This window comes from Rhea americana, unplaced genomic scaffold (assembly GCF_003343005.1).
Source record: "Rhea americana isolate MKP2758 unplaced genomic scaffold, rheAme1 scaffold_65, whole genome shotgun sequence".
In the NCBI taxonomy this organism is placed as follows: domain Eukaryota; kingdom Metazoa; phylum Chordata; class Aves; order Rheiformes; family Rheidae; genus Rhea; species Rhea americana.
In genome coordinates, this window is record NW_028186812.1 from 2,665,973 (window position 1) to 2,691,217 (window position 25,245).

At 36.8% G+C, this 25,245-nt stretch overlaps 1 protein-coding gene across 3 annotated transcripts in view; it reads right to left on the bottom strand.

Moving 5' to 3' along the window:
• The window catches only part of DCLK1 (doublecortin like kinase 1), a 249,508-nt gene that overhangs the window by 213,104 nt on the left and 11,159 nt on the right, over positions 1-25,245 (bottom strand). For all 3 annotated transcript variants that reach the window (XM_085320664.1, XM_085320665.1, XM_085320667.1), the window contains exon 2: positions 23,513-23,859. In XM_085320664.1, coding sequence (XP_085176790.1) covers positions 23,513-23,859 — 347 coding nt within the window. The remainder of the gene's footprint in view (positions 1-23,512; positions 23,860-25,245) is intronic.

The following is a 25,245-nucleotide window of genomic DNA, read 5'->3' on the forward strand; positions in this document are numbered from 1 at the left end:
GTGGTTTTTTTTGGTTTGTTTTTTTTTGTTGTTTTTTTTTAAGTAATATTGACTTGTAGCCTGGTCATGACTGTTTTGTCTTTCATTGTCAAGTCTTTGGGGTTAAAAAGAGACTGATAATAGTTACTAGTTTGAGCCCTGAGAAAACAGCCATACTAATAAATAGCTTCTGGTTCTGGAATTATATCCTCAGACTGTTATAACAATAGACGTGTTATGTTAATACATTGCATAGATACTTTATTCAATCAAAATATTTTTGCTGACAATTAGTCCAAAACCAAGATTAAAAGATTGTCTAAGACATCATACAAGACTCCAAAGTCGTAAGTCCAACAGACCACCACTGTTCTGCAATGTGGCCAAGATCAGCAGGATGCTCAAGAGCTGTCAGTTTTTGCTAGATCCTGCAGTTCACCATGTACCTGCCAAGTAATGACTCACAGGAGAAGAATTCTCAGAATATTATACAGCAATCAAGAGAAGCATTATAGTTTGCTGTGGAAACCCAAGCAAATCAAGGCTGGATTAGAGATCTCCTCTACCTAAAACAACTGATGGACTTAACGCAGAAATTYTGGGTAATTTCAATACAAAATGCACCAGCTTAAAATGGTCCCCTTACTAATATCAGTCAAATAAGAAACTAATCAAAAAAAAAAAATCCAAACAAAGCCTAAAAGGCATACATGTAAGTCAAATAGCTCAACTCACTAAACCTATGCATGGAAGCCTTCTAAGGACAACTAATCTTAAGAACACTAGAGGCAGTGACAGGTATCTTGCCAATGAATGTTCAGCTGGCTCAAAACATTCCTTGATTTTAGTTTCAAATAAATGGACAGGCTCTATCTTTTGGCACTGCAGTGAAAATATATACTCAAGTTGGTGTTCATTCAACAGGAAGCAGGCATTTCTGAAGTGATTACTTTTGCCACCTCTTTTGCTTTCTTCCAAAGAGGGTAAGAAAATTGGTATCATCTGTTCTTCTGTCAGACAAGAGATAGGTTTCTGGATCATATGAAGTTCCAGTTGTGTTACTAAACAAAGCAATATCACTATGATACCCTACACTGGAGCTCTCCCCCATACACATGCAGAATAAAACCAAGGAGTTTAATTGAACTAGATTTAAATCTTCCATACGAACTTTGAATCATGGAAAGTATACTCTCTTGGTGTGCATATTTCAAGTGTCTCCAATATTAGATGTAGCTTATATGAATAATGGGCCAAAGTCATTAAGGTCTCACAACATATACAGCAAAGAAAAGTCCGAAAGGCAAAAACTGCAGAAGGTTAATACGGAAAAAAAAGTCTCCTCTTGATCCTTATCTTACAAAGGGCATCTTGATTTATTTTGAATTATCTCTGTTACTCAAAATTAAAGGCCAGCCTAATACTACCAAATTTTTAGAAGTCATTTAAGATGACGGGTAAATTAGTAACAGGTAAAGGAATATAAACATTATCATGTGACATAAGCAGTGGCAAAGCCAGCACTTACCTATATGCATTCACTGGTCAAACTGGGCTTAAGGGACTTTACAATTGTCTTTCACATAGACTAGCTAAAAAATCCAACAAACCTTTGTTGAGTACTGAATGACTAGGTGGCAAACAGAACAGATTCTCATGGAAGCTGTGGGAGAAGAAAGATGGGCTCATGAGCCTTCCAGCCGCTCATACAGAAATGCAAAAGCCATGCATTGTGCTGCAAAAGCTTACCTAAATTTTGATGTGACAGGCAGAGAAAAAAAAAAAAAAAAAGCTAAGGACAAAAGTCTCCCCAAAAGCTGAAAGAGCCCTGAAAACCATTATTAAAGAACCTTGAGTAAAGGTACCCTTTGTCAGACTGTAGCAGGAGCTGAACAAAACAGGACCTCTTCTTTGCGATGCAATTTTGTGTACTTACATGTGAACCCGCTATTCCATTCACAACTTCTCCTAACGCAGGGCCATATCACATAGTTGGTATGTTTTTATTAAATCAACAACAATATAGCATGAGAGTAACTTTCACCTAATGGTATGTTATTTAGATCTCTATTTATGCAGCAATGAATAACAGCTTACTAAATGGAAAGTATAATCACCTGTAGATTTTTGGTGATGTTCCAGAAAAGGTCTCAATTCTGTTATATTATCTAAATTCCTCTTACAAGGAAATTTATTCAAAGAGATTTCTAGGAAGTTAAATACTTGGTCAGGCGAACTCCTCTCTTAAGRAGGTATCGGTATGCTTACAGAATTTTCTCTCACAGTCCAGTTCCAACATGTTTTAAGCTTTAGCCTTGTGAATTAGAAGATGCTTTGTGAAAGTCGTACTTAAATTTAGTCTGTCTTCTTCTTCTCATATAATTTGCAGCCATTATATAGAGGGAGTAATTTTTAGATCAGATTGGATCTGCCTCCTCTATGTTAGGAGGCAGATACCACCATTCAGCTCCTTTTTAATGAGTGTGAACTACTACAAACTCACTACTAAACACAAACAAGGACTCCTCCACCTAATGACCCATCAAGGCAGAATTTTGATAGTACCAAAAGCTAGGAAGAATATATATTACAGGGCTAAGACAGTTTTTGTGCTGACAACTTCAGAGCCATAGACTGGCTGGGAATCAAACCCTAATGGCACTAGGGTATCAGGCAATGTAACCAAGTTATAGAACCACCTTATCAAAACTGCACTAAACTGTGCAATAAAACGGCTCCTCGTTCAAGCCTTCTTCCAGAACACATCCGTTCTAGCTATTACAGAGATAGCAAAAGAGCCTTTTAAAAGGCCCTTTTAAAAGTTCATGTTCATGTACATATTTGGCAATTCATTTGTTTTTGGCAGAGTAGACAAAAGATGAAATATAGGACACACATTTTACATAAAATATTTGTAGGATATTCAGTATCAAATCTGGATTTTAAAGTCTGTTACATAACAGGAGGAGAAAAATCTCCGATTTCCGTAGGTTTCATAGAATTTAGATGATTAATCTCATTTAAATAGAAGTTAAGTAATCCCACTGGGAGTAGTGCCCACTACTATTTTAATGTTTTCTTCCTTCTAAATAATATTTATTATAAAGTTTTATTCAATAAATATTCAAACAGCAACCATAGGCTCTAAAATCAACCTATCTATTATCAGAGATTAGAACACTGTTACATTTCACAGAGTATCTATACCACGTCTATGTACTGCCCTGTATCTGGTTCAAAAGGACAACATTAGGTCAAATACTTAATCAGGTTGCCTGAATTTCACCAGTCTGTGCTATAACTTTCACTTTAAGTGTGTTTTAGTATCTAATTGATTCATATAATTTTTTTTAAGTAAATCATGCCTCAAGTGACTTGTAAAGCTATTTGGGCAACTGAAGTTATTGTAAGTGCATTATACAGAAAGAGAATTCAATGTTCCCCATTTAATAATCCCCAAATGGTTTTTAAAGAACAGTGTGGGGCTTGAATCATGGAATATAGTATCTGAAAGAGAGATCAAATACAAAGGATAGGCTGCTATTTATGTCATTCATTAAAAGATAGATAACTTGCTCCTTTATTTCCCAGGGCATTCTGCCTTCTCTGTGTGAGGCTTTCAGACTACAGCCAATTAGGGGCAAAGAGAGGTTTGGGGCTTTCTGTATTTATGCCATGAAATATCCACACCCCATGTATTACTTTTAAGCAAACTAACTACCTTTTGCAACAACTGCAATACAACATTTGAATTCTGGTATCTAGCTTACCAAACAGTGTTCTGAAGTCAAGCTACTGCTTAGTCTGAATTCCAACAGGTTTACCCGTGTTGATTTCGCTGTAGATTTCCTTATAAATATGCTAAGAAATAACATATTATTTTATTACAACAACATGACAAATGTTTGTGTACTTCATTTATATTGGAGGGGGAAACAACAATAAATTTAGTAAAGATGATAACAACAGCCGGAAGTAAAACCATACTTCATTCAGTAACCCATCAAGCTGGAAAGACTGTGCTGAGGCACTGACTAGCTTGAGACCCAACTCCAGTTTTCAAAGTCCAAAGCATTTTTAAGCTAAGCTAAGTCAAAAAGAACTCCTGCAAGTTAGTCTGCAAACATGGCACTTTACATGAGCAGACCTAGTACTGGGTGATACAGGGTTTAACAAGTCCCAAACCGAGAAAGTAGTAGCAGTACTTTCTGGCCAAACTTATTTTAATAGGCTATACTCTATTCAGTGTCTATGAGAGTAGTATAGCTGCAGGCAACGAAGCTTTTCTCCGAAGTCAGAGAATGAGGGACAGTAACAAATTTCTAATCACTCACCCCTTGTAATCTGAAAGCTGCATTATGATTGTAAATTCCTCCTGTTATTTTAAGCAAAGGAGGAGGGAACTATTCTTGGTATCTTTTCTTATACACTTATGAGTAGAGTACTGTGTGGTAACTTCTCTGTTTCACAGGAGTACCTGTGTTTCTGCATGYAGAAAACTACTATATGTTTTACACAATACTCACTTCATCGTCCCTGTGGATATTCCAAACACTAATTGACTCCAAAAACACTAATGAATAGCACTTGTATAATACTATATAACAATGGCACTTCACTAAAGACTAAATAAGAGGAGTGGACTAGAACTGAACTACACACACTACAAAGGGACAAGGCGGAACCAARCTATTTCTGCTTTTATATCAGCTTCTAAGAAAGTAAGAAAGAGTCAAATTCCCTCATCCTTTCATCCAYACAGAAGTAGACCTATTAGCATGCCTACATGCTAAATACATTGTTTATTATTAATAAAAAAATTCTTGTACTATTTGAAGACCTGATTACCCACTTACTGAAAAAAAAGCAAATTAATATTCTTCTTTGAAGATACAAAATAATACACAAAATAATTAATAAATTACAAATGAATTCCTTAACCACTTTAAGACCACGAATTCAGAATTTCAAAGCCATAAGACTGACGGCTGCAAGGCAGCCTCAAAAAAAAAACCTTTGCTCTAAATCATAATTATGACTCACAATATGTTCCTTCTATCTGCACTCATTTTAGAAAACTGACGAATTTATGACAGCTGTCAGTTTGTGCTTCCTGAAAGAAAGATCAGATGGGAATCCAGATTGCAATTATTCTAGAGGTCAAATAAGAAAATACTTCAGAGTTCTAAAGACCCTAAAGATCCATTTGTCCAAATTTGTTTCTAATAAATGCTTACATTTAATATTGCCTCTGCTATGATATGTAGAATGATATTTCTTGCTTTCTACAAATCACTGAATCAGGGCTTTCCCACCTTAGATTGTAAAAACAATTCACTTTTGAACCAAAGAATGACAATTTATTCACAAAATCAAAGTGGGTTAAATTGTCCCAGAAACACGCATTTCTTAGCGCATTACGTATACGCAACTATTACACCTTTCTACGAAAATCCTGTAGCTGTAACTGGGTATAAAAGGTGGTTTGTGATAACTGAGAAAATGTCCCTGCTAACAGTCAGTATGGAGGCCATACTTTAAAGATTATCAAGCTTTCCACTGTCTATTAGCACCGAGGATGAAATCACTCCATAGCAGTGTCCCTGTCCTTTGTGCCGCAGAAACTGTTCCTTGGCAACCAATGCAGACAACTGAGTTGCCAAGGAAACAGGAACAACTAATTTATAAAAACTCTGAAACAAAGCAGCTGTAAAGACAACACTAAATAGGGAGGGTATATTCTGTATTACTTCCTACAGAATTCCCATCATAAAAAAGACAACACTGAGTCATAGTAAAATTGAGTTATAGAAAACTGGTTTATTGCATCAGCAGAGAGCAGCCCCTTTCTTCTTTTTGTTCAAGCTGGCAAATATATCTGAAGATTTATATTGCAGTTGAAGAGGAGCATTTCCCATTCCAGACTGTAATTTCTCTTTTAGGGAAGAGGAGAACTGAAGAAAAAGGGCATAGAATAACTGTTTAGGAATGYGCCCAGAACATTTGCAAGCTGGATAAAATAAATGTTCACATATTGAAGAGACAAACCAGCTGTAGCTTATCAGACTTAAGGAATATTTATGCAATTTTATTCATTTTTAAACCAGTATTTACTAGTAGAAAAGTATTCTATCTTCTTTAGTAATTAAACTTCAGAGAGAAATGCCAGAGACAATCATCCCCTGAATGCATTTTAACCACTTTTGTGTGTCTGTGTGCGCACACACGTGTGTGTACACACATGCTGAGAGCACAGGAGGAATATGTTTTTAACAATTAACAGTGAAGGAGGAAGGGAATCACATGCTGCATTTGCCAGGAAAAGAAACCAAACTAAAAACAAGTGTTTTCTTCAAAAAGAGAAAAACAGTATGTTCAGCTCCCTAGGCAAGCAACAAAACTATTTGGTAAAACAGACTCAGGAGAAAGACAGATGAAAAAAGCCTGAGCACATCTGTTTAGTGAGACAATTCCTGATGGCAGGTTCCCTCCTGATGGGTACAGTACGTATTCTTTCCATGTCACCTTACCTGTAGCTTTCTTCCAGTTTGCCATGAGATTTCCACAGGGCATGAGGGAGCAGARCTGTGCTTAGCTAGGAACTATTTGTTTACTGACTGGCTAGTCAGGACTTCTGTGCTATACAGCCAGCTGGCTTCTGCCAAATATAACAAACAAAAAAGAATTCCCTCTGCCCGCAGTATTGCGGGTGTCAATCTGAGGCTCTTTTATCCAGTCATAAAAGTCCATGAAGTCATGGAAACTGTTTCAAAACCACAACTGATCTTTAAAKTTGACTTAAGCAAACTAATAGGTTCTAAATGTATTAGGAAGAGATTGAGAGAAAATAATCCATATAATTTTTTCTTGGGAGACTAGACTGAAACTGAACACATCAGTACATTTAAAAGAATATGCAAGCRTAGAATTCCTGGTCTCCTCTTCAGGCTTTCTGCAAATCAAAGAAATCAGTCATAAAAYTGTACTCATCCCAAGTTATTCAATGTGCTGGGAACACTGGTATTCTCACTGAAAGCTGGGGATTGTTACCAAGATTTTCAGGCATGTAAAACAGAGAGAATTAAAGGAAAGCAGCTGCTCAGAAGAAATGCTGCACATCAGTAAGTTACTGTGAATGAAAAGAGATATATGTGCATCCCAAATAAACAATCTCCCTAGTTCCATCTGTTTAATGCCTTACCTGCTATGTAAACAAAAATTCTCTATGGATTTCATTAGTTTTAATGCAATGTTGAAGAAATTTCTGACCATAAGATRCTTTTAAGAAGTTTTCAGTGTATGTATGTATATTATGCACCAACAGCTTATTTTCAGTCAAAGACTCACCTTACAGTCCTGACAAATGCTACTGCACACAGATTCTCTGGAGAGTTTACAAAGTATGTATGCTTAAGTTTTAACCTCTGGCTCAAAGGTTTAGTGTATCAAATACTATTATCTGTAAGGTTCTCTCTACTATGCAGATCTAACAAAGTTGCAAAAACATTTAAATTAGCCTTAGAGAAACCTARGAACATAAAACAATATGAGAAGAATTTGAGTTCTTTTAGCAGGACAATGAACAGCACAGGATCTGTGAACATAAACCGAAATTAATTTCATAGAAATCTAAGAAAAAGTTACCCAGCTATCTCAGAAGTGTTTTTGTGCTTCAAGAATTTGGCTCGAGGGTTGGACTAGATGATCTCCAGAGGACCCTTCCAACCTTACCAATTCTATGATTCTATGATGATTCTATTCAGATACATTAGAAAAATTAGAGACATCATCATCTTAGGACACRGCTAAAATAGATGGGTATCATTCCCTTTTGTCTCCTTAAAGACTGTATGCCAGACTGTAAGATTTTTTTTTTTTTTAAAACGTGCTTGCTGGGTCATTTCATTGAAAGACTTGTTTACACATTTTCCAATTTTCAAAAGGACATGTGGAGATACACTCTTCACCAAGTGCTCCTAGTTCTCTCCTGCTGAAGACATGGTTAGTTCACAAGTCCTCCTGAACTTCTTGTGATCTCAGAAAGTATAAGGCAGTCAATAAAATTCTACCAATGTATTATACTTGAAAGGTACATTCAAAATTGAGTTATAAGTCCTGAATTCACGTAAGTAATGAAGAATGCTTACCCCAGAGGTACCCAGCCACAAGAGAAAAGATTACAATTTGTTATCAAATTATTACCTTTTGCAACAGGGTACCTGGAATGATTCATGTTAAACCAAAAATATTCAGTTTACTGTTTACTTGGATGGCTCCATCACTGCTAACCCTGAAACATCCACTGGATTAAGGATYCTCTGTCGTTCTGAAATACAAGCAATAGCCAGCATTTCCCAAGGATATCTACTTCCATATTTTTATACAGAAGCAATATATTTCAACAGATTAAAAGACCAGCAGCATCATTAAGATAATGACTCCATTGGTGACTTTTTTTCCCATAGCCTGAAGAGATTTTAACAAATAATTTGAAGAAAGTGGCAGATTGTTTGTATATAGATACATGTGTGTGTACATTTATATATGTATGCACGCACACACACACACAAAAAATGAAGCAAGGTCAGGGAAAAATTACCCTGAACCTTCTAATGACACTTTTTCCTCTYCAAAGACAGCTGTATATGCTACTGCATATATGAAAACTATGATAGCTGGTTCCTCTATAAGGAAATTAATAAGGGCTGGTCCAGAAGAGTTATACTCAGTACTAGTTCCTAAAAGAATCAGACCTCACAAAACCAAGGAAAGTCCAAGCTATACTAAAAAGCAGAGAGAGGAAACCCTCTCAATAAAATAAACTAACTGGAATAGCAGAACACCAAGTTCATGCTCACAAATAGCAATGACCAGGGCGGGGTGGGGAGGAAGTAAGTATTTAAATTGTTCTGCTTTTCTTGTATCTCCTTGAAGGAAGCACTGTGATAGTTAGAAGTGCAGGTGTATACACACACATGCACACAAAACTCTAACCTGTCATTCCCAGGTGGGCAAACTACTGAACAGATTTATGCAAGTGGAATCAAACCTGAATTATGTAGAGTCATTAAAAAATCTCCTTCCAAAAATGCATTGCTTATATTCCTGTTCAGGAAATTATATTACATTTACTGGGGGAAGGGCAACAAAAAACTCCCAACCCAATCCTTCTTTCATCCCTCCCCCCTGTTCACTTACTATAAGATTCAACTAGGAAAAGTAGAGTAAGCCCAGCTGTTTTGCAGTGTTAAGTAATTCAGAGGCAGGTGAATGAAGTAAAAAGTTTGAAGAGAATCTTCAGAGGGTTGAATATTTTATGAATGAGAGCACCACCACTAGATAAGTTAATTTAGTTTGTTATTCTATCATAGCCTTGTCACAAGACTTTAAACCTGTTAGCATTAGCTAGTTGACTCAGAATACTATTATTCATAACAGTTAAACTTTTCTGAGAAAAGAAATTTAAGGAATAAGAAGCATAAAGAATGATTAAAAAAAAATACCCACACAAACCACATCTAACTAAATGGAAAAAAAAATCCCAGCTATGGCTTCAGTCACAAAACAAAACAAAGTTAGTTTTAATTAGATTAAGTCCTTTGTCTGATAAAATTTTTATTTAAAAAGTCATTAGTTTCAACTAAGGCTTTGCCAAATTAATTCTTGAAATATGCCTACAGTCAAAGTTTATTTAGGTTTGCTGGARTAAGATTTACAACTTCAACCTCACCAAACTATTAACAATTTCACAACTTGGAAGAACATGATAGCCAGATTCTGAGCATGCATCATACCTTTCAGTCAAACTCACCCAGACCTTYACTAGGCAAGATACACCCTCAGAACCTGCAAGGACAAAGATTAATCATGTGCTCAGAATTGCCCTGGTTACTTGTGCACATGTTCCACAGAGTGGAGGTCAACTTTTAGAGAAATCTGAAGCAGAGGGTACCTACTAAACTTGTATAATATACTCAGATACAACACAATTTGTGTGGATGGCAAAAGACTCTCTAAATTTCTTACTCTGGAATTACTTCCTCCATTTGGAAATGTGTCTAGTATTCGCTCTTTCTTCTCTGAGGTGCATTACTTGCCATGAGACATCTGCTTTTCCCTCAGCAGTGCCTATCAATATCCCCTCTGCTCCCAGGGTTCCCATAAGAGTTTCATGGGGCTGTAAGTCAGGCATTCTTCCTGACCCACATGTAACAGGCTCCTACAAGGAGACTCCAGGAAGTGATCTTCTGGTGCCTCTTCAGTAGCTCTGCACTGCTTTCTAAGCCCCACCATTCCACTCCACTAGCATCATCTATAACCAGTTTATACTCCATCCAAAAATACTCCACTTCCATCCATATCCTCCTTCACAGGGGTCAGATTATCCAATCTCACACTGATCTCTATGTCCACTGTTAAATAATCAACTTATCCTTCTCTAAGTCTCTGTTTCAAAGTGATTGACACCAGCTTAATTAAGTAGTAATTAAAAGGGGAAACATGCACATTGCTAAAGACAAAATGCCTCAGCCTTATTTCTTGTAAGCCTCCCATTCAACTGTTACGTGGTGCTTTCTGCCTAACCTTCCTTAGAACTGAGGGTAGAAGTAGTGTCTTTCTTTCTAATGCAGCAGACAAACTTACTGCACCTCAGGAAACTGTTTCAGAGCTCCAGTTTTCAGTTTTACAAGCTGAAAATGACTTGGTACTTTCTAATCTGCTTGAAGGAGCTTTTTGTACCAAATTCAAGGATACATTTTCAGGGAGTAATCTCAAATAATACAGATAAAATTTTAGCAAAGTTGGTACAGGTTTTCAGTAAGCCTTGTTGCAAAACAGGAACCATTCCTATATTTAAGGAATTATGATGATAATCTCTCAGACAGACTACTTATTGATTTGGGACACAAAACCAAACACATTCTAACTATGTTCTTTTGGGGGAGATACTTTGAAGCTGTGAGGCTGCCTCTTGTTAAATGATGACAGGCTGCCAAAAATAAATTTGAAAACCCACAAAACCAAGAGCAAGAACAGAAACGCTAACTTTGATAACAGCACAAAGTCATACTGTACTACTTCCTGCACAGTACAGCACCACATTCAGTTGTTCCGCTGCTCTTCCCTCTGTGACATTTTTGACAGCAGTTCCTAGTGTACGCTGGGAAAGATGACTAGCATTCACTTGGATTTAGCACAGGAGAAACCAGAGCTTAGTTCTCTTTTCTAGGACAGTCTTCCCCCAACAGCAGATGGAAGGCTTCATTTTGACAGAGATACTGCATTTGAAGGCTAGTCTTCTTAAAGTGTCATTGAAGACTTTTCTCAGAAAAGAAAGTTTCCTTATTTCCCTCTCTTCACCTCTTTCCTCTCCTCCCTCCAGAAACAACCACTGAAGTATAAAATGCAATGCTCTAGACACCAGGAYCCTACAGTTAAACATCTCTGCTTAAACAAGCGCTAAATAAAGCAACAATATAATTATGGCTGAAAGCATTTTTTGAGCAGGTATTCTTCCTGCCTGAATATGTATGAGATATTATTCTCCTACAATTACTTCAATACATCTTTAGCTACTTGCTCCTTTGCTCTTAAGTTTAATATTTAGTATTTTTTTARTTAATGTTCAGCTTCAGCACAGTATTTCTTGCTCAAAACTTAATGAACTTGTCAGATTCAAAAAATTCAACTGAAGAGTTTTCTACCAAAATTAAAGTTCTTGGGACAATGTATTCATTTTGACAAATATTTCAGCTGGAAACGTTAAAGATCTAACTACTGAAATATTTCTATATGACTCTTTCCTTTTAATTCTTGCATTATAAAAATGGAGCCCCAAGGTGACTTTACCAGACAAGTTGTTTGGCATGTCCCTAACTAAGGTATTGAATGAAAGTTTATTTGCTGCCAAATTAAAGCGAAAAAAAGGTAAAATTCAATATCAATGTTCCTGGTTCTCTGACAGTTGGAATAGCCTTAGTCTTCCTCTTTCATGCATTTAGATGCTATGTCTCTCTCCGTCACCCTTGCTCACTATACTGAGAACAGTCAGTTCTAAGGTTATTCTCATTGTCTTTGGATATTTTTAAGTAAGATGCACAAATTTCAATTTGTCCATGCCTGATGCAAAAAAACAATGTTACCAACTGCTTTCAAAGATCCTAATCAACTACACAACCACTAGGAGCTTCTTCCTTACATCCCATTCTCCTATATGTGTTTTTCCACCATTTCATAGTGATGAAGTGTTCAATACTTCTTTTGTTAAAAAGCTTTATATATCATGCTTACTGTACTGTCTTCTGGTTTCTGTTTCTCCATTTCTGATGAACCATTTGATTATTCTTTCCAGCATTACCTGCTTGATATTTATCTTACTAGATTTCACACTGATTGCAGTCCGTGTTCCCAATTCATCACATCAAACTCTATTTAAACAGATTCTCCAGAGTATTTGCAGTGTTCTTCAATCTGCCCCAGAACAGACGTGTTCTGGTTTAGAAACTGAAATGTCTAAATAACCATATTTTCCCCCTAAACCCTATATATGTTTTTTTTCCAGGAATTGAATATTGAATGCACCAGAGCACAGAAGATGTTTTTAAGTAGCAAGAAAAAAAAAGAATAAAAGTATATTAGCTTTTCAGATGGCAACAAGAACTACTCAGGTACCAGGAAACAGAGAGCGCCTTTGTTTATTCCAAGAGCATTCACCCCAAACCTAACAGCTKGCAGGGAAACTTTACTACGACGATCATACTCCCATAGGGGCACCAACTTTGTTCATGCTAATGTAGCTACAGTAAGAAGCTCACAGAAAACTCACCAGCTCACACTAATGAAAAAACTCTACAATAGGGTGTCAGATACAGTACTTTTATCAGAATCAGCCATGTCATTAGTCATGTCATCTATGGACCTTTTCAAGAGCTTCTGTATTTTTAATCCCAATTATGTCTTAAAAAAAAATCTTAGGGAATAAAAATAAAGAGATCAGCATACATGTGCTTATTCTCATGCATAAACTATTCTTCCACAGGGTTTGTCATTACCGATTTCTAGCATGCCAGGGCTATTTTCCACAACACACACACACACACATTACTCTCTGCCTCCTTCTCAAGGAGTCTCTCCAAGGAGTACATAAACATTCAACTTAAACATTCTGTATCCTGTATTACCTTTAACTCAGATTTTGTCTGGGCATAAGACACAAACAAGAATTTCACATACAAAGAGACAGCAGAAGAAGGTTAAGCAAATCTTCAGGCTCATTACAAAAACATAAGATCAACAAACAGAACAGAAGAGCTGCACTACAAAATCCAGATGCTGTGATCAGGAAAATATTCACACACAGAACTCCATAAAAAGTGACATTTGTGAGAATCTGCTAGATTTAAATCAACATGAACTGCAACTATAATACACAYACACACAAAAAAAGATAGTATTGAAATATATAAGAAATGTGGAAATGAGTAATTAGAGAAAGTGGAGAAGTCCTCTAGAAAGCCATGAGGAACAGATAGACGATTAGGAGGCAGATAAGAAACCAAGAAAGGCAACATGAGACAGCAGGATATTTCAGGGGCAACTAGAATAAAGTGTCAAAGGTTTAACTTTTTGATGCATTCTGTACAGCAGCAGCTACAGTTTGCAATTCAAATTAATGCAAAACATGCACATAACCTGGCTGCAAGGGAAAGTAGGTGAAGATATTTTCAACCACATTCTTCTACTTAAAAAGCCAGCAGTGTACTTCAGGCGATAAATGTTTTCCCTCGTTTTTAATCAAAGGCATTCTACACTGGCTATTATACAAGATGCTCCCAATCTTTCCCCTACTGTCTGGCAGCYTTCAGAAAATCATTGCTTAAACCAAACCAAAAAGATAATTAAAAACAGTTCAAACTGAGATTTTGTTCTCCATTTGCTTGATGAGTAGATGTCTCTTACAGTTTTAACCTATTAAAGCTCAGAGGAATTTCACATAAAAGAAGTTTTTTAAGATCCAACACTTAATAGAAAGTCAAATCCATCAGAACTAATTCAGAAGGGGAGATCAGCCTTAACTATTAACTACTTAACATGGATGTTATTTTCAGTAACTTTCAGCTCTGACTCCACAATCCTATATTGCTTTCCTGGTTCAACTAGAAGCTTACTACAGTCTTCTGTCATGTGTTCTAAAGTTAAATTTATCTATCTCTGATAATTTCACACTCATCTGGGCTCACTTTCACCTATCTGTAAAGTCCTGTCTTGCATACCCCAAGTCTCTGAATACTTCTTTCTTCTTCTGTGACTTCAGGAGCTCAAATCTATTGAGGCAGTCTAAGTCCTTCCTCAGAAGCCCAGTCTCATTCAGCCAAAACACCTCTCCAAGGAGCCAGCTCAATTTATAAATAAACCTAAGCCCTTTTCAGGGCTCTACTGTCTGCCTTCAGTACAATGGAAATATTCTAACCTACTGGTAATTGTATTAGTTCTTAAATCTGATTGAGCCTGGGCATTCTGCCCTCATGAATTGGCACACAATATTGGGGACTTAGATTCAGAASAGATTAAGTCAATACTTCCTACAAGATTGAACAAAGGAGTTTCAAGCTTAAAGGTGTGGGGAGTGAGGGGGAGAACACAGCCAAGCATCAGTATGGAACATTGCTGACTTAAGTGCTTAATACTGTAGTCCCTAAACATCCTCTGATCAATCCTGCTTCTACTGAAATTCACAGAAGTGAAGCTAGAGACCTGGATTCATCTTAACTTGACAAGTACCCAAGAGGTGAGTGTCGTAGCCCTAGACTCACTTATTACAGAAAAAGAACCATGAAAGCCAGTTCAAGAGAATATCCTCAGAGATTTTGTTTGTGCTTTTTTCCAATGACCATAAGAGACAATGAAGTGCATGGCTTCAGAAGCTGGAAAATACTGAAAAGACCTTAAGGTGCTTCTTAGTTGACTGCATTTCGAGAARAGAAACAGATTTCATAAAAGCTTAAATATCAAAATAAGGCAGGAAGTTGGACAGTTTGTCACTGCCATTGCCTCCACCATCAATAATTTTTTAACCATTTAGCCAGTATCAATTACATTTGCTGGTGCTTTAGAGATCTCCATTTCTATAAGTGGAAAAAGAGAGAGAAAAACAAAGGGATTTGGTTTCACAGGAAAAAAAAAAAATCAAGCTAGTCATAGAATATTTATGTAGTTTGTCCTCTTAATCATTCACCAAGCTATCATTCATGGAAGAATTTTCTTCTACAYAGAGCTTTGCAAAAAGGTGTTGAAACAAACAGTAAGTAGAGAAAAGGAAATAATCAAGAACACATTTGTAYTAAGTCTCAGGTGGCTGTTCAAACTTGAGTTTGATCAAAAAGTTCTCAGCCTTAAGTTTTAGTAATTCAACCTTGTCAAGGAGAGACTGAAAAGATTTCAAGTGTTTATGCAAAAATGCTAGACCCAAGAAGCCATAGGATAATACTATAAAGTAACTTAGATTACCAATCAATAATTTAAGTTGTAAGRAAAAAAAAGAAAAATCAGTACTGCATGCAGTTTAAGAGCTGTATAATTCATTTTAAGACAAACATGTGCTACAGAAAATCTAAAGGAACRTACTTTTCCTTTGTTTCTTAAAATTCTGTAAAATGACCAAACTTCTTAAACCTCTTGTACTAACTAAATTTTAGAAGGAATAGAAATAACCCAATGACTCCAAGATCGATTACGACTTTGGACTGCCTTACTATATCATATCACTTCAGATGGGGGGGGGGGGGGAAAACACACTTATTCCAGTCAAAAAAAGTTACCAACAATCACAGCTGCAAAGATTAAGCAGCAAATTATTTCAGTGAACACATCAGCCTGAAAATATACACTGTAAAGTTCTCAAACTATTAACTTTAMCTTCTTCAGTCAAAGACAGGAAATTATCCTAATGGGATGAGGAAGAGGAACCAACAAAGTTTAGGAAGACTACTACTTTAGAGCATAACAAAAGAGATTCGAGCTACTGACAGAATGTCTCTGCTCCTAAGACTGTGTTACTCGTCTTTTCAATAATTATCAATAAACTTGCTCTTTTTTCCAGCACAGCTTAGCTATACAGTGCAATCAGAGAAATTCTCAGTGCTTTTAAAAGTCTTGGGGTTTAAAAACAAAAACAAACAACCCTCCTAGCCCCTCCCCATCCAAAAAACAAACAAACAAAAAATCCTASAGTTTGGGATGGTTTCGTTTTGGTTTACTGATCCTCCCACTAGTCAATGATACACAAATCAGAACTTCATTTTATGAGAAGCTCATATTCAGCTATATTGTGTGTCTAAAAAATAAAGTTCAGATATGAAGCAAAAGGACACTTACTCCAATAATACTATAAACTCTGAATTATCAGACAGCCTCCTTTCTGCTGAGGTACCATCTGTCACACTTATGGAATATGATATTCAATCTTTGAGGAGTCAGAAATGACTCGTCCTTAAAAAAAAATGACTACTGGCTATACAGGAACCCTCCAGTGAGTAGCTGGATATCCTTATAGGACAGTAACATTAACTTCTGTGATATTTAAGGCACACTGAAGCAGATGTGCAAGYTTTCAGTCTTATTCAATTAACAACAGTTTGGCTTTCATGCTATGCAGAAGAGAATTTAAAGGTCAAAGAAGATGAAATTTTCTATTCTTAATTTTCAAAGTATATCTCCAGTTCACAGGGGATGCCAATTAGCAACCCTGGAAACTCCTATTGTGAGAGGGTTTTTAAAGATGGAGCAACACAGTTGTTGGTCTCAGTTTAATAGGAACCAAAACTAGAAAAATGAACGCACACACTGTTTTCAATTAGGAACGAGCTTCTGTTCACTCCTTTACAGAAGGCTTTCTTATTTGGTTAACAATTAAAATTGTTAGTCAATGTCAAAATGTGACATCAAACCAGCCTACCCACAGTCACAAGGGCTCAAGGACCTATCGTTGCTCTCCTCTCACACCAGGACAATTTCAACTGTCAGCAAACAGGCTAGAATCCTAGTATGTCTTTTATGGATTTTGAACCAGATTTTTCTTCTTCTGTTGTTAAATATACAGTACAATCCACTTTGCAAAGGAAGTCCACTTTTCTCAGTGGGAATCAGATGCATCTTTCGAGACCCTCCTAACCTATCATGACCAGCTGAGAYGGACAATTTCTAGTCATCAATTTTTGTTTTGTTTTGCTTTTCATTTTTTTTTCCAAGAAACATCATTGGGCTTCTTCCCCAATATTGAGGGCCCTCATGCTTAGGAGAAACCTCTTATCTTCATCCCTCCTACAAGTCAGTTTCAAAAAGCCAAAGCCAGAAATGATGCATCTTCCAGAGGAAAAGAAAGAAGTTGTTGATCAAATATAGCAGAGGCAGGATGGAGGGTAAAGTCAGTTGCCTTGCAAGTTGGAGAGATGCTCTGAATTGCTCTTGGGAAGCACCTTTCACAGCTATGTAATATGTTAATCCATCCCTGTCTCTCATTCAGGACTCTAAACACTGTCTAAAACTAGGCTGTGTAAGTATTTTCTGAAGTGTATGATTCTCTAGCATTCAGATTGTAAGACTCTTGCAGACAAACAGTTCGTATAGTATAAGCACACTAGGTTTCAGGTCCCACCAGGAACAGCCCATGATAGCACAGTATTAAAATACCACTTCAGAAACAGAAGCATAAACTTCCCCAGCCATTGCTTTCCTCTTAAAATACCTGAGTGATCTGCAGAAGCCATTTTCTTTAATATTTGTTTCCAATTAGTTAGCACAACTACATCTCACAGAGAACTCAGAACAGTTCTCCATMAATCAACACCAACCCAAGCCTGTGGCTGGCAAGGAGCTGTGCTGCCTCCAGCATAGCAGAGAAGTTAAAAGTTACCATACTTAAGAGAAATTATWCACAAGATACAATAGCATTTATTGTCCATATTTTTCAATCTAGGAATAATTTTAAACTGYATGCATCTCAATTGGATTGTGACTAAAATTGAAGAGCAAATCGAAAGAACAAGTGCAACTAGTGACTCTGAAAATCAAATGTCTGTTCTGTATTAAGAATGGTAGTGATTATGAATGCTGATTCCACAGCACACAYAAAGCAAGTCACTTGCTGCACACAGATTTTTATTTTGTTTAACATTCATCCTGTCTGGACTGTTGTGCGACATACTACACAAAGGCTAAATAGAGAATGTCTTTTCATGATTAATACCTACCTTGCTTTATGTAGACTTTTCCATATCAAAGGTAATCCAGGTCTAGAGAGATAGATTTGAGATCTCTAGTCCATCCTAAAAAAGGGTAAATTTGGCCACGAATTTACTTTAGAACATAGATATTACCAAATATTTTTCACTTGTTTAGAAAAAAAAACAAACAAAACAAAAAAGACACACTCAGTTTAGGTGTAGATGCAAACAGTTGCTTTCTTCTTCTTGACAGAATACTTTCTTAAAGCAACAGTATTAATTCCAAATTGAAAACTAAGATACAAGGTACTTCACAGAGAGAAGTCAACAGGAAATGGAATTTGATTTGTAAGATAYCCTTACAGTAGGGCTCCAGTAAAAAGCAAACATGTTTATACTCATTGGAGAAGCTTCATACTCTAGCACTGTGATGAGTCCTCTCCCTGCAATCACTATTTTTCGTGTAGTTATTTCAGTGGCTTAAAACAAAGTAATTGAGGGATTTCTACCAACTCCACCCTACATCTCATGTTCACACACACATACAGGAACACACTTCTAAAAAAGAATATCCTTAAGTAACAGTCACTGTATTTTATATTTCAAATAAAATTAGTTTAACAACTAAAACTGAAAAAAGGAAAAATTCACATGGTGACTTTTATTCTGGTATCTCTGCCACTAACCACTAATCTACCTCAAGTTAAATACATGGATTTTATTGAAAGGCAATTTGCATGACTGCATCTATTTACACTAAACAAACCACCTGTTCAAATAAGTTAGTCCTATTACAGTGCAGACATTTGTTCTTCCAGAAGAGAATGGGAGGATGGGGTGGGGGGGGGAATTCTAGAAGTACATCAGTATACAGAAACCAGAGAACAGAGCTCAYGACAGAGCGGGCAGACCTGGCTCTAACTGCAAGGGCAGCTTGTATCCTTGATGCTTGCATTGTGTGTCCACATTCCTCCTTCATTAAACCTTACTTTAACACACAAACTAAAAGTGACAACTGCTAAGAGAACCAAATTGAATGTGATGCAGCTACAGTAAAGAAAGACAGTTCAGCTTCCTGTCTGCAAAAGTACCTGAGAATATTAAATGTCAACACTGAAAATGTCTTTTCATCCACTCAAATAGCTTTTTAATCTGAAAATGAGTAATATTGTTACACATGGCATTTAAAGAAAGAGACATTAARAGAACATCTTCATGATCTGAATTCCTACAGGCAGCCATTACACATACTCACTTTATTTTTGCTTTCCTTACACTGCAAAGGTGGCAAGGAAAAAACTTCAAGACCTCTCCCTGAGTAGATTTTAATTTTAATAATATTGCAGATTAAGAGAAAAAGACTTTTCAAACTACCTAAAGGGCTTTGGAACAGGATATCACAGCCTGAGTTCAAAAGTCTCTTTGAGAATCCACCATCACTTCCACAGTTACCAGTACCTTTATAGGAATTGATTCTATCTATTCCTCTAAAACACAAACAACATCACATTACCGTAGTAATAAAAAAAACCAATATTTTTAAAATAAAAACTAAAAAATTAAAACTGTTGTAGACACAAGATGAAGCCTATCCTGCTTTAAGGAATCATTAGTATTTGAACTGAGAGGATATACTGAAGTAAGGCCCCAATCTGCTATAGGATCAGATTAAATAAAGTTATATCTTGKGCCCCTATCTGTGCTATTGAAATTAAATCCTAAAGTTTTCTGAAACACTGAGGTCAAAATACAGATCTTGACCTGAATAATAAGGAAACACAAATAATCCTACTATTTGTGATAAGTATATTTTAACAAAACCAGATTAAATGCATAAAACCCACAGTAACACCTACCTAACATGGGAAAAKGTCAAGCTACAGTCACTGAACTGCTGCTGACCCAGTGAGACAAGGCCAATTTTAGTTTTTCTTTCTTCTGCTACTCTACCATCAAAAAAAAAAATGGGAAGAGCTACTGCAATATATCTGATCAAGCTCCTCAGAGTTCTCAGAAACACCAACAAAGCATCAAGTGCACCAAGATTTACTAAATTCTCCCTCCAGGGTGGAAAAACAACTGGACAGCATGGAAAATCTTTCTCCCCAACAAGTTAGGCAATCGTATCTTTTCTCAAGTACTGATTCTCCAAGCACTACTACATCATCAAGGCAAGCTCTTTACGTTGTTATCAGATATTACAGGCCATACCACTTAAATTCTTTTTAATTCAGCAAAACATTTAGTAGCATTTTTAGCTATGTAAATCAAAACATTGTAACTGAACAGTCTGATGGAGAATCAGCATTTAAACTCAGTGCCTAGTGTCAACATGGGACTGCTTTCACCTAATACAGCTGCCCAGCTAAGACACCAACTCCTACTGCTTTCTTTTGATTAGCCAGAGGCATCAGACAATAGTACTCAACAACTGTCTGCATGCCCACACCCCCTTGGCCTCCTGCACTACAGTATATTGAATTCCTGTTAGTTTTTGTCATAGACTGACAACTCCCGTGTTGGCCTCATAAAATAACTCACATGAGAATGCTGCACAGAAAAGCTTTTCTTCCAAGTTACATTCCCAAATAATAATCCTAGGAGAGCTTTACTCTCTTATCCTTACAGTAAATTACTTTCCTTGGCTCAGAGCTTTAAGATTTTATTGCTTTTTAAGTTAGTGGTAAAAGATTTAATCACAGATTTGTTAGATTTAACCACTGAACACAGGTTTTTCCAGAACCTTCCAAGCTTCAACAAGAGCCACAGTAGAAGTTCCCAAATATAAACACTACTGGAAAAATTTTGGATTTACCATGGATTTCCTCCCAGTAATCATTCACAGCTTGAGTTTAGCAATAAAGAAATCCATCATCATGCCCCCAGCACCATATGGGGGCTCAGGCTTTTGGCAGAGGAAATGGAACAGCAATTGCCTCACAGAACAGGAAATCAATGACTTCCCCACGTAGGGGTGAACAACAGGTTGCTCCTGCTGAGGACAAGATCATTGATTTCCCTTTCTGCCAAAGCTGTTTTATACATTCAGTGAACAAAGTCTCTATTATAGCTAGTTGGAAGCGTGCATTTTCCCCCAAACCCTGTCGTTACCAATCCAGTTAGGCAGTAGGCTATGCAATTTCAACCAACTAGACAGAAAGGGAAGTGTTGGAACATCTAGTCTCCTGGGACAGTCTTTAGACACAAAGCTTTCAAGCTACAAGGTATTTGACAAAAGCCCCAGCACACTACCAATTTAAACTCACCTCTTATCTCATGGCTTGACAAAGGATTCAACTGAACTGTGATAATATTAGTGCCAGAAACAACCTAGTCATCCTCTCCCTCCCAGTCGTAGGATAGTACCATTTATTTCCAGCAATTAGAATCTGAGACCAGCATAAATGTATTTTGACAGTACAAGCACAAACACCAGAGAGAATTGGGAAATAAGAGATGATCACATCGAGGAGTAAGCAATAAGTAAGGTGAGAACAGACCATACAGATATCCTTCCAAACTGAATTTCTTCAGAACTAAACCACAACAGGTTTATTTACATAGCTCAAAGAACCTCCCAGTACAAAACAGATATACACTGTCATACTATGTTTGAGAGAGCTTACAACAGAGACTCTAAGACTTGGAATATTCACCCAAGATCTCCTGTGAAGTTCACAGCAGAGAAACTTTTATCTCTGCAGTTTTAAAATGCCAGTTTCTTCCTTAAGTTTACTAGTCTTACTGCTCCCTGAAGCATAAAGTAACATAAAAAGAACAGAAGTTTTAAAGTTTCCTCAGACACATACTTTACCCTTGAAGGACTGCAGGCAAAATGAACTCCATGCACAGACCGTCCTTGCCCCAAGTCAGAGTCCCCAGTGAGACCACAGAAATAGAACCATTTAAAACATATATGCAGTCATCAAAAATTGAACTTCAAGTCTGTAACTGGTATCAGAGGTCACTGATCATAAAATGCCAGATGGAAGGGGCTTTCGGTCAATCCAGACTTGGCCCTGCTTTGAACCAGTGCTCTGAATAAGCAGCTTGTCCATTAACTAGACACATCTCAGATCAGAGGATATTGCTGTAGCTGTTTCCAGAACTATGCCTGCATATTATGTCAAGTAACTGCAGACATGTTAGATGCACAGATGAATCTAGCTGACGAAGTATTTGACTATACCAACCACACTTTGCAGCCTACGCTGCTACGGCTGCACATCTAGCTGTATCTAGGCTCAATGACTACAAATAATACAGACTTGTAAGCTGCAAAATATGGTTACATTACTGTAAAAATATCTCCTTAAGTCTCTAGTAACTTCTAGATTTTCTGGGAAACTCTTTCTTCATTTCTCCACATATATTTTTTATTTGTATCATTTCTTCACTGTAAAAGGTTACATTTGTAAACTCTAATATCTGCCTTATTTCTCTAGAGTCATCATTACTCTAAATCAGTTCAGGTCATGCTGAAATTAGTCTTGTCCTTCACTAGGTTAACTGCTCCTCTGGTTTTGCTATAATTAATATACACTTGCAGATAAATTACAACTGAAGTGAAAGACAAGAAAGAAGAAGGGTTACTCTGTAATATTTGTTCTTCTCCCTCTGTTCAAGTTCAACAAGATGCCCCTGGAATTCCGAGTATGCCCCAATCTGACTAGTCAGCAAAAAAATAGACACTGCTTGAAGATGTTTCCTAGAAGAAATAAGTCACCYAGAAGAGATTCCTCAGTAAATGCAGGCACCACAGAAAACCCTACCTGTTGTCCTGTGAAAGGGAAAATTCTCACTCATTCTTTCCTAATCTTGTCACCTTCTTCATAGTCCATTTTAGCTGCAGTAAGAATCACTTTCATCATTCTGGACAGCAGTAGGCCTGAATTTAGCACAGTGGAATGTGTCCTCACTGTTTGTTCATAGAGGTTATGGAAAGGTAAGTACAATGACTCAAAACTGCTGCAAGAAAGAGCTGAAACAAGTTAACAGAATGAGCTCAGTCTTCTTTTAATGTCCTTCATTTTAGGTTTCTGGCATGCATAGTCAAAACCTCATCACACTTTTAACTGACAGATTTAGACCTATTAACTACCATAAAAGGCAAGACCATCATTGAAACCAAGCAATACTTCATGATACATTCTTGAACTGATCACAGATCTTAAGTACATTTTAAGGTGTGGAAGGCCTGGTTCTACATTTTATAGAAAAAAATATATATAGTTCTACTAATTTACTACTTTTTCTCTTTTTAAAAATTCTATTTTCTTCATGCTGAGAATGATTTGGATGAAAACTCTTACCTGTTTTCCATCTAGTGTGTACAGGCGTTTAACCACCCCTGAATCCAGCTTGATGGCATCTGTTATATCAGTCAGAACCTGTTCAAACGAATGTGCTGTCTTCTTGTTAAGCAGAATCCGGACTGCTTTACGTGGTTTCACTCCACTCCTGATGATAGTGACTAGCTTAGGCCTAATGAAATCCTTATTCTCTTTTGCATCTGGAGTACCTCCTTTGGCAGTGGCAAGGGACGGCACTGAACGGGAAGTAGAAGTTGTCTTAACATTCACTGACCAGTTTGGGTTTACATTCTTCGTGTACTCCAGCTTCTTGAAGGGTTCTATTGAACCACATACATAGCTTTCCCCTGCAGAAACAAAAGTGACAGAYAGGAAAATCAAAATAGGTTGGAGAATAATAATAAAAGATAAATAAAAACCCAAGGAAAAATACCAAATGAAATCATGAGCAATTATTAAACATTATTCTTAACACTGTTGATCTACAGTGCATAAACTACTGATTTCCTCCCTTCTCAGATGCTACAGACTAAAAAATATACATATATATATATATATTTACATACACACATTAAGGATGACTCATCAACAGTTAAAGAAAACACTGTTACAAATCACTAAAAGCATCGTTTCTCTTTTCAAAAAACACTGTCTGAAGTGGGGACTGCTACTGTCAATAAGTGGCATATGTAGCTAATCATCTTTCCAGCCCCAGTGCATTATCACAGCAGTCCTCTAGCATTCATGCTTAAATGGCCCATTCCTAACAAAACAGCAGGCTCCAAATACTTCAGAGGAAACAGTATGAAACATTATCAAAAGTAATAGGTTACAAATAACTGTCTGTAAGAGGTAGATGAATATATCATAGTAAATGTACTAATATTTAGTTAATTTAAAGCTTCAAGTAATATAAAACAGGATACGTATAGACAAGAAGCCTCACTGTATTATTCTACTGATTTAATATATTACATAGAGGAAGAAGAAAGGTAAAGCAGAATTGCAGAATTCCTTCCTACTAAATTTACTATAGTTAAAAAAAAGCGAGGGGGGGGGAGAGAGAGAGAGAGAGAGAGGCTGATTATAGCTCATATTTCTACCAGAGCATTACCTACAATGAAAAAAATGTTCAGAATTAAYACACCCATGTATTTCTGGGGAACTAACAGAGTCAGAAAATACCAGCACATCTGCCTTCAGTGTTGAAGTTAAGGTAGAAAGTGAATTGGCATCTTAATTCAATCCAATAGCAGGTTACTGTAAGAGGGGCACCCATCTCTCCCATCCTCTCCCTCATGCCTGTGTGGGGCACTGCAYTACCAGTGGGTGAGACTGTTGATCTGGCAGAATATAAATGCACTAATGAAGACAAAATGAATACTGAAACAGCTGGCAGATCCTCCTCACCCTGTGGCAGGCAGGGGACACGCACACAGACACTAAATCTAGCAAGACAATGCCTTTTGGCAGCCTGCAGTTAAAATGGATTACAAACAATACAAAATCCCATCCTGAACAATCCCATAAAAAATATGAGATGTTTTAATTTTTCTGGGTTCAGTAGTTCAGTGTATGCTAACAGCATAAAGACATTTAGGTTCACATTTAGCCCAAGGTATTAAAACACSCAAACAGAAGAAAAACAAAACACTCTACTTCCTGTGTATGCATGCAAAAAGGAGAGAAAAAAAGATCACCTCACACACTAAAAGATAGGCTTTGCTAATTAT